The sequence below is a fragment of the Neophocaena asiaeorientalis genome, unplaced genomic scaffold (assembly GCF_003031525.2).
Source record: "Neophocaena asiaeorientalis asiaeorientalis breed wild unplaced genomic scaffold, Neophocaena_asiaeorientalis_V1.1 scaffold330, whole genome shotgun sequence".
In the NCBI taxonomy this organism is placed as follows: domain Eukaryota; kingdom Metazoa; phylum Chordata; class Mammalia; order Artiodactyla; family Phocoenidae; genus Neophocaena; species Neophocaena asiaeorientalis.
In genome coordinates this window covers 2,124,826-2,140,737 of record NW_020175667.1, presented here as the reverse complement: position 1 = coordinate 2,140,737, position 15,912 = coordinate 2,124,826, and the positions used below count along the sequence as shown (strand labels likewise).

The following is a 15,912-nucleotide window of genomic DNA, read 5'->3' as shown; positions in this document are numbered from 1 at the left end:
AATGACTTAATTCATGCCTCATCAGTCTCATCAATCCTGGTGAGATTTTTTTTGCTTCATTTGTATTTTCCATCTGAGACACAGTTTATATTGTAATCTGTACCATGAAATACAAAGAACTACATTTCAAATCTTTTCTCTTTTTTCCTGAGCATTTTAGGAATGCTCTTGCTTAAATTCCCTTTTCAAACAACGGTGTCATAGCATGCAAGGTGTGTGCATGTGTGTGTGTGTGTGTGTGTGTGTGTTGAACTAGTTGAGAAAAATGTCTAAGCACTTTATCGGTGTGCATTCTTCTTATGCTTCCTTGGAGATACAAGCAAAAAGATTGCCTTATGGTCATAATGTGATATGGTGAAGAGCAGTGCATTAAAGCATGTTGTCTGTAATTGTTTAAATCAAGCCCAAAACATCCATTCATTCACTCAGTTATTCCATTCCGTTCCTTCCCTTGAATTTTGTCATATTTCTAAAGATAAGACATTTTTTTAGCTGGAAATAGCCTCTTACCAGCATAATTACTGAGTCCCTTTCTCTTCTTTCTTCGCCAATACAACCAGATGCTAAAACCCATCAGAATTACCCAGCAGGCACCACCAATACCAGCTATAAAAGCTGGTTGCTTCACAACATCAGTGATTTGCTCAGTTATGCTGTTATTGTTTTCAGTAATGACAACTTCATTCCTTCCCCCTATGGAAGAAACAACAGTGTTAGTGTTAGTTAATATTAAGACAAATAAACCCACAAAAATACATATATGGTATGCCAAAGGCACAGAAGATTAGAACATTCTTTGAAGCAGGTAATATTTGTTGTGTCCTGAGCCTGTCACAATTTATTGGTAAGCATATTTTGTAAGTTTCAGAAAAAGAATCAAATCATAAGTTTGAGATGTGATTAAGAACATTGCTCCCTTGTGTTTTGTTTTGCTGTGGACAGATTCAGAACCACTTCTTGATTTATTGCCTCATAAATAAGTACTAAAACAAGTCCTGTGAGCTGAAATAATAGTAACCTTTCTTCAGTTAGGCAAAGCATTTTGTAATATAATTCTCATTTTTTTTAAAAAAAAGCAACTACAACATTTAACGCCAGGTATTTGAAAATTACCTTCCCCCTACAGCACTGCCTAAATACAAATGTTCAAAATATTGCCCTTAGTATTCTACCAAAGGTCTTATTTTGATCAAACATACTTTAATTTTCTGGAAGGTATTAAAATTACTATATTAAACAATGACAATTATGTAAACATCTTTTCATAGAGATTAGTATCTACAGTTAAAACATCATGAAAAGATAAAATTCCTAAATGTCCTTAAAGTAGTTGAAACTAATTTGAAAATCCACTTAAAAGCTGGATACAAAACAACTTGAAAATTAATTCTAAGGTCTATGTAACAAAAACATACATTTAAATCTGGACTAAGATGATTCTAGTAGTCATGTTTCTGACAATTTAGCCCTCTCAGAGGTAATAAAGAAAATCTCAATCCACATTTTTAAACAGGTTTAAAACTCATGGAATCATAATATCACTGAAGAGCAAAGATTTATGTGTTTAAGAGATGAATGAATTCAGGCACTGGAAATTAAGTGATTTCTTATGTTAATATCATATCTCATTAGTAACTAATCCCAGACTTAAAAAATAAATTGTAAGCAAAATATAAATGGCAAATTTCAGCATATCACATCACAGGATGTGTAATTCTCATTGTTTCAGTTATCATAGCACTGTAATATATTAGAAAGTGCAAGGTCTTTGAAGTTCCACATTTGAGTATCATCTCTGCCACTTACTAGCTAAGTAAGCAGTGAGCTTAGGTAAGGCACTTAATCTTTTGGAATCCCTGTTTCTGTTAGTTGGCAACAGTACTATTTCATTTATTTGGGAGGATTAATTGAGGCGATGTATGTAAAGAGGTTAATAGGAACACAGTAATTATAGCCCATGTAAGGCTAAGAGTTACTTTAAGGGCCACTCAGGTAGGAATAGAAGTTGTAAATTATCTAGATGTGAGAGTCCTGCAAACAATAGGTGACTTGTTTACCAAGGTTTCACCTTTCTTCCAGGGAAGAAAATTAGCCTATATTCCCCAGCCTCCCTTGTAGCTGAGTACAACAAAGTGACTGAATATTAGCCAGTTGTACACAGGCAGATGCATACTACCTCCAGATCTGACCCATAAACCACTGTGACAATACGTCACACTCTTTCCTAGCATGTTGGATAGAAACAAGGGATCTGCGGCAGGATGCTGACCATCTAAGACAGTGGTCCCCAACCTTTTGGGCACCAGGGACCGGTTTCGTGGAAGAAAATTTTTCCACGCGCGGGCGTGGAGGGGAGAAGGTTCAGGCGGTAATGTGAGTGATGGGCAGATGAAGCTTGCCAGCCTGCGTCTCACTTCCTGCTCTGCGGCCTGGTGCTTACCAGTCCGCAGCCCCGGGGATGGGAACCCCTGCTCTAAGAGACGTAGAGCCATTGATGGAAGGAGCCAAGTTCCGTGAAAAATTTTATGGGGTAAAAACCCCATCCTCCATTCTGCTAACTCATATTAGACTGGGCTATGAATAAGAAAGAAACTTTTATTTTGTTAAGCCAATCTGTATGCCCACTTGTTTGTTATAGCTGCTAGCATTTCTTATGGTCTAATATGCCATTCTTGAAACGTCTTTTGTGTTAATTTCCAGATTTAAAAACTAACTTCACTTATGTAGTGAAGCTGGTTCATTTTCCTAATCTATCTGCTCTTAGTTACTATACATATAAACATAATCAAACGTGTATTTAAAATGAGCTCATATTTTCAACTTGAGACACATCAATACATATATCTGGTGATTGTGTTAAACACTAGTAGTTACTAAAAAGAAAACACCTTATAGCACAAACAGAAAAGAAAATTCATCCTTTATTTGTGTAAAAGATCCATAAAATGTCTTATTGAATATAGTGAAATATTTATTTATGTTACCCAAAGTGTATGAGTATTTCTTGTGCTGCTAGTATTTTTAAAACAATGTTGTCAGTTGGACTAATTAGAGCACAGACATGGGATGTGTGTGACCTGTAACACTCCATTGTTCTCTCAGACAAAAAAATATAATGAAATATAATGTCTTCCTCCCACTGGACAGTAATGAAGAACAAAACTAATTTGTTGGACTAAAAATTAATTAGACACATCAGATTAGATTGTACCTATTACTGTGAAAGTTTGCAGTTGTTCCACATATTACCAACTATGGAAGGTAAGCATGAAATAGGCAAATGATTAAGGAAACAATAGGTATATTACTAAGCAAGATTACTGAGAATTTTAAGTCAATGTAATTTTGTTATATGACATGCTGTTTGATGCTTATATATATAAATGTATTTGGTTGTATTTGTCTGTGTGTAATTGCAAACATAAAATTATGGATATTTTGATGTAAAAGTCACCTTATCAGTGGAGACAGCAAATAAAAGAACAATACTACTTTTAAGTCTGTGTAAGGCTATTTATTATATTTATACAAATTTTAATTAAAGGTCCCTTAATGTAACTTTTTGGAATAAAAACTAAGCTGAGAAGGAATAGATGAAACAGTACATTGTCTGGCATAAGACAAATCTAAAATTATCAGCCATAAATTACATCAAATGCCAATACATGGTTTAATTAAAGCAAAGGGGAAGTGAGGAAGAGCTTGAGTCACTTCAAGTGCTGTTTCCAGTACTGAATAGACAATAGGAAAAGTGTAAATTGAAAGAGAAATGGAGATTAGCCATCACTAAATCACTTTTCAAATAAGGAATAACAGTTGTGTAGATACGGTGATCAGACAAGATGTTGAGGTAGATATGCAAGGGTAATTAAAGAAACAATTAAAGGCTTCTTCAGTACAACAGTAGATACTAAAAAGAAATAAATCTCTCGAGGACAAATAGCCTTTTCCAGGTTGAATTGTGCTTGTGTGTGTGTGTGTGCGCGTGTGTGCATGTGTGTGTGTGTGTTTATTTCAAGTAGTACAATTCTATTTTTTATAATTATGTCTTGGATATTGTGTATTCTAACTACATGAAAAGGAGATAGAAATATTACTTATTAGATTATTTTTTATTTCATAGAAAAATTTGAAAAGTATGATATATAAACAAATTAAAAGGTACTCATTATCCACTTGATCACTCAGTCTTTTTAAAATAGTACGAGTTAAGCAAAACTTTCCATTTGATTTAAAATAATCTTAGTTAACATTATTATTTTAAGTTACCATACAATTGTTTATTCTTAACTGTCATGACATGAACTTGGGGAAATGGTGTTACTGCAATTTTTACTTGCCTCCAAATACAATAAATCCCCCAAATATTGTGAAGCAAATAGGTAGCTACTACAAACCAAAATCAAAACAAACCAACTTTTCCATGCTTGAGAATTATATTTATTACCAAAGATGACAGAAAACAAAAAGAAAACGTGAAAGGAAAATATAGATATTTGGTAATCCTACTGATCTTTGATTTAGAAAAATTACATTCAGTCAATCTTTTTCATATATATGCTAGAAGGGCAGTGAAAAAAAAAAAAGCGGGCTTCCCTGGTGGCGCAGTGGTTGAGAGTCCGCCTGCTGATGCAGGGGACATGAGTTCGTGCCCCGGTCCGGGAAGAGCCCACATGCCGTGGAGCAGCTGGGCCCATGAGCCATGGCTGCTGAGCCTGCGCATCCGGAGGCTGTGCCCGCAATGGGAGAGGCCACAACAGTGAAAGGCCCGCATACCGAAAAAAAACAAACAAAACAAAACAAAAGCTTTGTTTGCCTATCTAGGAGCTCTCATAGAAAGCTATACCTTTCAAACATGTTTCATATATATATATATATATATATATATATTTGTGTGTGTGTGTGTGCGGGCCTCTCACTGTTGCAGCCTCTCCTGCTGTGGAGCACAGGCTCCAGACGCATAGGCTCAGCAGCCATGGCTCATGGGCCCAGCCGCTCCGCAGCATGTGGGATCTTCCAGGCTGGGGCACAAACCTGTGTCCCCTGCATCGGCAGGCAGACTCTCAACCACTGCGCCACCAGGGAAGCCCTGTTTCATATTTTTTAAGTGAAAAATTACTGCCTTATTTCTAAATAACAAATATTCTAAATATTATTTAGAAAATATGTAGAAATAAGAATAAGTTCATCTATATCTGTTAAATCCTATTGGGTGTACCTGTATTTTTCTTATTCCAATTTATTTTAGAAAATCTCAGAAGGGCAAGATTATAGGTTTCCCTCAGGTTAAGAAATTAATTCAGTTTGTATGACTAATTAAGAAAGGGAAGGCAATTTAAAGAAAAGTTAATACTATAACTTTTTAAATGTTTTTAATATATAAAAGGAAGGATACTTGGAGAATCTAAAAAAATTTAACATGACAACTGAATATTAAATCACTTCATTATATAATAAATACATTGTAAAAAGAAACAACTTCCCAGAATTTGGTAGTATGTTCTGTGTGCATATTTTAGAAAATAAACAGAAAAGAATGCAAATGGCACATTGGCTTGTATGAAACTCTGGACAAGTATTTTTAAAATATATAAACTCTAGGAAGAACATTTAAAAAGATAAAGACACCGACAAACAAATAAAATCAGGGTAAACTGAAGGGATTTGCCTTTTGAAAGAATAAAATCACTCAAGAAAAAAAAAATCTGCATTTATGAGGCTTTCTACCCCCTTAGAGAGCTCAGTCCATGCAGCACTAGGGAGATAGAACTCAAGCTGAAAATCTCAGTCTTACTTCTAGGAGGTGTCAGAAGATAACCTTTGCAGCTGCCAGTGTGACAAAAAATTAAGGGAGAAACCATGTGAAAGAGGGAGAGACAGGAGAGTGATGTTCTCAAATCTGTGTATAAATTCTCCCTCAGTACTAGTGTGAACCCTGAATTGTGCAGGCAGAAGGACGATTTCAAGGATTTGGTGAAATTCAAAAGGTAAAAGGCTGCAAAGACTGAGCAGACTCTCTCACTGCAGAGAAGATTGTGCTTGAAGTTTAAATTCCATCAAGTTAGGCAGACCAGATAAATATATTAGGCTTTTCACTGAAAGTCCAGGAGCACTATACCTTAGAAGTAAAAATTAAACTGAGGTTTTGCCTGAAGAATATTGTCAAAGCATAAATAGTCCATACTAACAATATGTAAAAACCAAGCCACCACAAGATCGAGATGATCAGCCAGTAACATAACTGCCTCTCAGGAAAAGAAAAACAACATTCTTCAGAAGATCACAAAATTGTATAGTATGTTTTCTACAATGTCCAGTATATAGTAAAAAATTACCAGGCATGCAAAAACAAGCAAAGCAATAATAACAACCACAATAGCAAAAATGAGGAAAAGATAACCCAAGATCAAGAGGAATAGTAATCAATAGAAACAGACCATGAGATGACATGGATGTTGAAATTAGGAGGAAAGGACTTTCAAGCAACTATTACAATATGTTCATTAATTTAAAATAATAGAGTCCTAATGAAATGAACACATGGGGAATTTCAGAGGGCAATGAAAAATGTAAAAGAGAACAAATGGAATTTGTATTATATAAACTGAATAATTCACTGGATACTTCCACTTCTGCCCATGAAAGGATAACAGGAATGAGACATGCCATCCCACCATAAACAAGGAAAGCCTAGGCAAAATACGTGAAACAAAAGGACAGAACTATGAGAAAAAAGGAAATAAACAAGGGGAATTGTATGATATTCATATCTTTCTATCTGGAGACAATTTCTAAAATGTGATGCAATGAAGGGGAGTCCAAAAATGGCTGAATAGCATTCCTGAGTTAAAGAGACAGTAAAACTCAGGCAGACTCAGGGATTGAATTTAAGGAACAGAATATCAGATAAAGGTGGGTAATATAAAATATTTTTTCTTAGTTTTAATTTATTTGAAAGATAGTTGATTGTTTAGAGCAAACTCAATAATAATACTTTAGTTTGTGTATTGGTTTTTATTACATGTGCAGGAGTAAAATGTAGAACAATAGCACAAAGCTTGAAAGGGAGGAAAATGGAATTATATTTTCTAAGATCCATATAGCATAGGCTAATCCTAGAGTAATCATTACAAAAATAAGTATACTTAACAATTCAATAGTGAACATAAAATATTATACAGGAAGTCATTTTATTCATCCAAAAGTAATCAGTAAATTAGGAAAATAGGAACAAAGTCCGATAAAAAAAAAATAGCAAAAGGGTAATTCTAAGCTCCAAAACATCAATGATCACATTAAAGATAATAAACATTCCAATTAAAAGGCAAAGATTATCATATTGGATAAAAAATAAGGCCTCAAAATATGCAATTTAAATAATACAAATGTGCATTAAATACAAAGACATAGGAGTTAAAATAAAAGGATGGAAAAAAATCACAAAACGCAAACACACAGGTGTACTAACATCAGACAGAGTAAGTTCCAAGACAAAGAATCTTACGAGGAAATAACGTGAGGCATTTCATAATAAAAAAGCATAAGTTCATTAAGAAGCTATAACAATCTTAAAATATACTCAGTTAAAACAGAGTAGCAAAATACATGAAACAAAAACTTATAAACAAAAAGGAGAAATATACAAATCTATAATTATAATAAATTGTCAGGCTCTTTTCTTATTAATTAAAAGAATGCATTAACAGAAAATAAGTCAGGACTTTAACAATACTACCAACTGATTTGACCTGACATTTACTGAACGTTCCATTTCAATATAGAAAAAGAAAAATGAACATAGTTTTTAAATGCACAAGGCACACTCGCTAAAACGAAATTCTGGGCCATAAACTAAGTCTCCATATTTAAAAAGCTAAATTCACGTAAAATACACTCTCTGACCTCAGTGGAATTAAATTAGAAATCAGCAACAAAAAGCTATATGGAAAATACCAAAACATTTGGAAATTTAATAGCACATTTCCAAATAACTTCTGCAAAACCCAAAAATTTTTAGGGAAAGTGAAAAGTGTTTTCAACTTTATGATAAATGGAAACAGAACACATCAAATTTGTAAGATTCAGCTGAAGAAGTGCTTAGAGGGAAATTTATAACTTTAAATATTTGTATTAGAAAAGAAGAGAGGTCCAAATCATTGATATAAGTTTCTATCTTAAGAAGCAACATAAAAGTAAACAGAAGAAAAAAATATCAGAAATCACTTAATTAGAAAACAAATAAATAAAACTAACAAAGCCAAAATTTGTACACTGAAAGAATTAATAAAATTGATAAAACCTTATCAAGATTAAAGTTGGAGAGAGGGAAGAGAGAGAGAGGGTAGGGGGCAACGAAAAAGGAGAAGAGAGAGAGAGCATCAATCCACAGTACTTATGAGTAAAAGAGATGGCATTACTACTCATCCTGCAAGCATTACAATTAAAGGGATTACAAATAAGGAGATACTGCAAATAAACATGTGATAATAAATTCAACAATTTAGATGGATTAGACAAATTCATTGGTGGGCAAACACCAAAAATCCATTTACCACAACCAACAGAGAAGAAAAAAAATCTGAATAAATGTAAATTCATAACAATAAAAATAATGCACAAAGAAAACTCTAGGCACAGATAACATCATTGAATTCTAGAAGATTTAAGGAAGAAATAGGACCAGGCCTACCAAGACTCTTACAGAATGTAAAAGAGGAAGGAATACTTCCCAACCCATTAAAGCTAGCCTCCCTGATCCCAAACCTGATGAACACATTAAAAGAACACTACCTATCAATATCCCTCATGAACATAGATGCAAAATTCTTTACTAAATGTTAGCAAATCAGATCCAGTAGTATCTGTAAAAAGCATAATATATCCTGACCAAGTGGGATTTATCCCAAGAATGCCAGGTTTATTTACCTTTGAAACCATAGAATTTATCATATTAACACAAATAAGGAGAAAGAAAATAGATGATTATCTGAATACACTCAGAAAACGTATTTTGCAACTATTAAAATAAGTGAGTGAAGTTAGTAAGGCCATAAGATAAAAGGGAAATACATAAAGATAAATTTATATATAACATAAAGTAGTTGAAAAAGGGAATTTTATAAATTCACTTGTAATAGTGTAAAAAACATTAAATAAGAAAAAGTTTAACAAAACATATGTTAAGGCCATATGCTGAAAACTACAAAATATTGTTGAGAAAAATAAAGACAAATAATGGAGAGTACATCAAATTCCCACAGAGAAAGACTGACTATGAAAATGTTTAATCTTTCCAATTTGATGTATAGATCCACTGTATTTTTAAACATAAATATAATTTTTCCAACATAATTTTGTAGAAAAAAATTTTCCAAATTTTTTTTCCAACATAATTTTGTAGAAACTGACATGCTGATTTGAAAAGTATATGGAAAAGCAAAAGGTCTGGAACAGTCAAAAAAATTTTGGAGAAGAAAATGATGCAGTATTCACATTACCTGATTTCAGGACTTTCTATGAGCTATTAGTAATCAAGACACTGTGGTTTGGCATATGGATGGACATATAAACAAATGGAATCATACAGGGAATCCAGGAATGGATCCACACATATATAGTTAACTGGAGAAAGGAAAGTTTTTTCAGTGAAAGATACCTATGCATTTTGATTTTACATAAGGAAATAAATAAGCCTCAACCCTCAAATCACATGCAATTACTTTAAGATGAATTATAAAAGCTATGCATAAAAGCTAAAACTATAAAGCTTCTGGAAGAAAATACCTTTGCTATCTAGATTAGGACATAGTTTCTTAGAAAGTACTAAACATGAAAGAAAATTTTGGTAAATTATAGATTATGTAAATTGAAAACTTTTGCTCATCAAAAGACACTATCAAGAAAAGGACTAAGAAAGCCATAAATTGGGAGAAAATATTTGTGATACAACCTATGACAGATAATTTACATTGAAAATGTACAAATAACTCCTCTTAGTAACAAGAGACAAATGACACCATTTTAGAAAAGGCAAAGACTTGGAAATTTTACAAAAGAAAATATGTGAATGGCCAATAAGCACACGTGAAGTTGCTCAACATCATTAGTCATCGAAGAAAATTGAAGTTAAAATGACAATGAGGGACTCTTACACTCACTGAAATGGCTAAAATGACAGATGGCAACATTAAATGTCAGTGAGGATGTAGAAAAACTGGAAGTCATATTCCTTCCCAGTGAGAGTATAAAATTATACAATTTGAAAAAATATTTAGAGTTCCTTATAAAGTCAAACTACATCAGTGCTGTTACCCAGAAATTCCACTTCTAGGTAATTCTCCAAAAGAAATAAAAACATATGTCCTCAAAAAATCTTCTTACACATTCTCTCAAGAGAAAAGCAGAGAAACAAAATATGATACATTCACATGATTGAATACTGCTCAGAAATAAAACATATGAATTGCATAATACATGTATGGGAGAATCTCAAAAACATTATGTTCAGTGAAAGAAGCCAGACACAAAATATTATATTCTGTATGATTCCATTTATATATATTTCAAGAAAAGTCAAACATAATCCATGGTGATAGGATGCAATTTTCTGTAATGATGATAGTAGATTGAATAGGGATTTCTTCTTTGGGATAGTTTATTTGGATTACTAGTTTCTTTTGGCCTGTTTCTGGTTAATTTTTGACATTTTTCTGGCTTAGAGGAGGTACACAGATTTGAAACATAATACGCCTTCTTCAGTAACTGCCTCATTTCCTATTGTATTTCAAAGGCATCAAAATTACAAATGAAACTATAGATTACAAATAATTTTCAAACCAACTTTCAGCATGTAAACTCTTAATGATTATGATTTTAAGAAGTCTGTGGAAATCCTAAGAGCATAGGCAATTGCTAAACATTTTGTTAGAAGCTCTAGTCAGTTTATTTGCCTACATGATGTGTGCATCTTATTACTCATTATTTACTGTATTTCCACAGTTCGGATGTAGATTCAAGAAAATAATCTACCTTGTTACCGGTTGACTGATTCTAAAACACATATCATATGGATTGGTACTCACCAATTATTATTGGCTGTGGCTCACTTTTTACTCCAACTCCTGCACTGGTACTAGCTGCAACCTCTACCCGGTATTGAATACCTGGGAATAATCCACCAATTATTACAGATCGAATGGCTGCATCCACAGTTTTGTTGATGTGGAATCGTGTTTCATTCCCCAGACACCAGATCTATAGAAATGTAAAGTGAATATCAAATTATTTTTTTCTGGTAATTAGTTCATTATAATTGATTAAATCTTTTAGTAGAGACCAATCTATTTTCTAGTCTTATAGAAGTATTTGTAAATGACATTTTCTAAAGCCTAATTTCTGCTGTTTATATATATACGTATGTATGTATATATATATGTGTGTGTGTGTGTGTATTAAAGAACAACAAAAGAAGCTAAAACTATGCAGCATTCCTTTATATTTTACAATTAACACTGAATGCTCATCGTACAATGATTCCCTCAGCACCTCTGCAAGGTCTGGAAAGTGGTCCTTGATTGCAAATGGTGTTTAGGTATGGATTAAAACACACAAAGTCCTCTGCTTAATTTATTTATCAAGATTTATTATGCAAAGAATTATTAAAAATATGGTGATTATGAGTTGTAGTATCCAAAGTATATAGGTGCACATCGAAGTAATTTATATTTCATTTAAGAAAATATTAACTTACACAGAAGTGGTTAACAAGATTAATTGACTAAAGTTATAGGTATTGACTGAGATAAAATTAAAGCCAATATTTACACTGACAGTAATAAATCTTAATGTTGATCAAAACATATCTATACATACATACACATGCATGAGAACAGAGTGGTGGGAAGTCTTTAAACACTGATGTGAGAGATGCTAGGCTTGTACTTCCAATAAGAATCAAATTTTAAGTCATACATTCTTTTGGGATATGGAAATCTGTTACTGTAAAATGTGTTATAAAAAATTCTACTGTGTGTACTTATTTGTATTTCTATTATACAGTATTTATAATCTACATGGGGACACGTACATTGCTTGTTTCTGAAAGAGGTAAGTTCCTAAAACTTTTTCTTTAAAAGAATGCCTTTGAATTGCAAATGTCTTTTATTTAGTCTATGAAACCTAAGTTACTAGTGAAGGGTTATTTAGCCCTTACCAAAATATACACATTTTTACCAAAATAGGACAATCTCATATGAGTGAGAAAATTTACAGCTTATGAAAAATTATCATGTTGTGAAAAAAGTCAATATTTAAATAAATAGAAGTTGAAGATATTTAGTCCTAGATGATATAAAAGTAAAATCCTAAACTCATTAAAAAACACACACACTCCAGGGTAGATAATGTTTTGCTTTTAAAACAATGTGTCCTAACACTTATAAAATTTCTGATTTTATATAATTATGCTACTGTAAAAGCACTTACTCTTATTTTCTTATTCACATTTCTTTATAATGTGATGAGAATAATTTTAAAATAAATTCTTATGCAAATTTAGTCCATTTGCTTCAGTAACTTAACCATTAACTTAGGAAAATTCTACTTTAACTTTCACATTTTTTCCTAGAAGTAACAATGTTTTGAGTAAAACTATTCAGCTTAATTTCACATGCCAACTATGAATTTCCAGGGTGAGGTGGGGTGTCTAGTTTTCTTTTCTAATAGATCTACTTAGTATGTTATTATCAGATTTCTATAAAAATTTATTAATAGCAAAAAAGCATAGTTTTGAATTTTTACAAGATTTAATGAGGTGTTTTACTCTCCCATGTGGTCTAATCACATCACAATTAATTAGAACCTTATTTCTCAAAGTTAGACAACTTGTGATTCTTAAGTGATGTCGCTCAAATGATGGTGAAGAAACAACGAATATATACTGTTTCCAAATAGCAACAAACTCATCAGTTGAAAAATAAGAGTTTTTCACAATTTGTTTTTTCAATGGCTCCCTTTTTTCAAGTGAAATATTTTACAGAACCTTTTACCAATAACTTGGTAAAAGCAGAATTTACAGTGGGAGGCGGTACTGCCCACCCTCTTATCTCCATCTCAACTCTTTAAACTCCTGAAGCATCTTTTTTATGAGAATACAGTTTAAAAACAGCTGTTCTAAGTCCCATTACACAGAAATCTAATAACAAAGATAAAGGCACTCCCTAGGATAGGGCTTCACTATCTACTCTCTACCCTGTCTCTCTAAATCCCTGAGGTTCTGCAATCACATTATTAAAACAAACAAAGAAAACAACAACAACGCTGCATTCTTATGGTTTGCTTGTCCAACTGAGTTTGTGTTATCTGTGACCTTGGAATTAGGTTCTACGCATCCTATGCATTTGCTTCTTTACCTGTCACACAAAGATATAAAATATTACTTTACACTCAAACTCAATAAGAGGGCCACTCGAAATGTTCCCCCTCCATGTGACCCTGAGACTTCTCTGGGCACTTTTACCTGTGAACTTTCCTTCTTCATCCGGGCCTTACCTTGTATTCTTGGATAATTCCATTCTGATGGTCAGGGGGAGGAGGATCCCAGGAAACACTAATACTTGTGCTATTGTGGCTTCCAACAGTCAGCACAGTGACAGACTGTGGTGGGGCACTTGGGGCTGCAGGGGAAGTGATTAGAATAAACACAAACTGTAAGTCTTGGTGTACATTAAGACTGCTTGCAGAATATGAATATAAAGACAAAATGCAAGAAGGTCTGGTTTCCAGTAGTTCTGAATTAACAGTGACAGTTAAAAAAATAATCCTTTATATATAATGGATAGATTAAAGCAAATACAACAGCTATGGTAATATGTCCTCAACAATAAATTTAACAGCTAACATTCAAATGAATGTTTCCTATGTGCCCAGAACTGAGGTAAGAGTAAGATTTAATTCTCATAATAACCTCAGGAAATAAAAACAACTCTTATCTCAGTTTTACAGATAAGGAAACTGAAGACTTAGCTAAGTCAAATAATGAGGGAGAATTTGAACCCAGGTATGTCTGATTGATACTAGAACTTTGGTTCTTTTGACTCTAATAGGCTCCCTTTTTAAAAAACAAACAAACAAAAAAACAACAACAAAAAAAACCACTGCTATCAAAAATGTTCTGAGAGTATGCATTCCAAAATTTTATGTTATTATCTCTGAGTTTTAGCATTACTGACAATCTTTTTGTTTTGTTCTGGTTTGCGTTTAATACATAAAAACAGAAACACAGCTATAAATTTCACCAATGCAGGAAAAAGACACTTCTGTTTTCGTATTGAGAAAAATAATTGACTGTTATAAATTGACCCATAATTTAAGATTTAAAACTTATTTTATATTGATGAGCAAGGAACTCTGATGATATAAATGAAAACAGTTCATGTTGGATCAAATGTGAAATGGACAGATTTTAATTTCCTACAGTTCTCTTCCTTTATGGGAAAAACAAATCAAAGTACTAACAGTTAAAGCAAAATTCAGATAATTTTGTGGTACAAAAGAATTTTTACATATAAGATCAATGCTTTCACAACTACACACTTAGTTCTTTGAAAACGTGTACACTTCAAACATAAAATATATTTTAAAAGACTATCGACAGGGGCTTCCCTGGTGGTGCAGTGGTTAAGAGTCCACCTGCCAAGGCAGGGCAGCCGGGTTCGAGCCCTGGTCCAGGAGGATCCCACGTGCCACGGAGCAACTAAGCCCGTGTGCCACAACTGCTGAGCCTGCGCTCTGGAGCCCTCAAGCCACAATTACTGAGGCCAAGTGCCACAACTGCTGAAGCCCACGGGCCTGGAGCCCGTGCTCCAAAACAAAGAGAAGCCACCGCAATGAGAAGCCTGCACGCCGCAACGAAGAGTAGACCCTGTTCGCCACAACCAGAGAAAAGCTTGCGTGCAGCAACAAAGACCCAACGCAGCCCCCCGTCCAAAAAAAAAGCCTATCAATAAAGTTTCCCACGTTTGATAAATCTGTCACAGCATATTTCACTAAGGTATAGTCATCTTTGCATTGAGTGTAAGACACACACAGACACGTTACCACCATACTGCTCTTTATCACTCCTCTGTGTGATAAGGTTGCTCCAAAATGTGGTACAATGACATCAATCCAACCATTTGCCTACCAGTTTTGTAGTTATTAAGTAGACTTCATTGAAAAGTAACATTTTGGAGAACTGGTTTCTCATCTGCCTTACCGCCAGCTTGGCGAGAACACCGTGCCTATTTCCTGACCTGTCAATTATTACACAGATGTGAAAGAACCCGCTCATTGCTCCCAGACAAGCCCAGCTGAGTTCCAATTTGTTCCCTTCAGAAGGCCACAGAAAGCGGAAATGAACGTATACCGAATGGTGACAAATGTCTAGTCTAGAGGAAAAGTCTAACTGCAGTGAAATTGATTTTTGGAAATATGCTTCAAATGTAGCATTCTGTATTAAATTTACCCACCCCACTCATTAGTTCTACACATTATCCACATAAAGTAAAATTTAATGGGGGATAAAGATCCTATTATTAATTTATTTTCTTTACAAATCTTAAAGGTAGACTAATGATGCCTTTAAAAGTATGCACTTCAGCTCATGTCAGTATATCACACTGTAAACCAATATGAAGATAACATTTCTCTGTGTTGCTTATTATAAGATATGTATAATTTAAAAGTTCTTTGGTCAAACATGTACATCTATGTTACCATGAACAACCTACACACATTTTCTTAAGGTTGCTCTTATATTGATTTATATAAAATATGTTTTTGTAGGCTTCCGCAAAAACATACCGCATATGTTTTTGTACATAAAATGTTTTGTACATAAAATGTTTTGTACATAAAATGTTTTGTACATAAAAT

General features: G+C 33.5%; 1 protein-coding gene across 1 annotated transcript in view; it reads right to left on the bottom strand.

Moving 5' to 3' along the window:
* ROBO2 (roundabout guidance receptor 2) overlaps positions 1-15,912 on the bottom strand; it is a 570,503-nt gene that overhangs the window by 61,000 nt on the left and 493,591 nt on the right. Inside the window, exons 16-18 of the mRNA XM_024731557.1 lie at positions 13,549-13,673; positions 11,082-11,253; positions 511-693 (exon numbers count right to left, since the gene is read on the bottom strand). Of these exons, the coding sequence (XP_024587325.1) occupies positions 511-693; positions 11,082-11,253; positions 13,549-13,673 (480 nt within the window). The remainder of the gene's footprint in view (positions 1-510; positions 694-11,081; positions 11,254-13,548; positions 13,674-15,912) is intronic.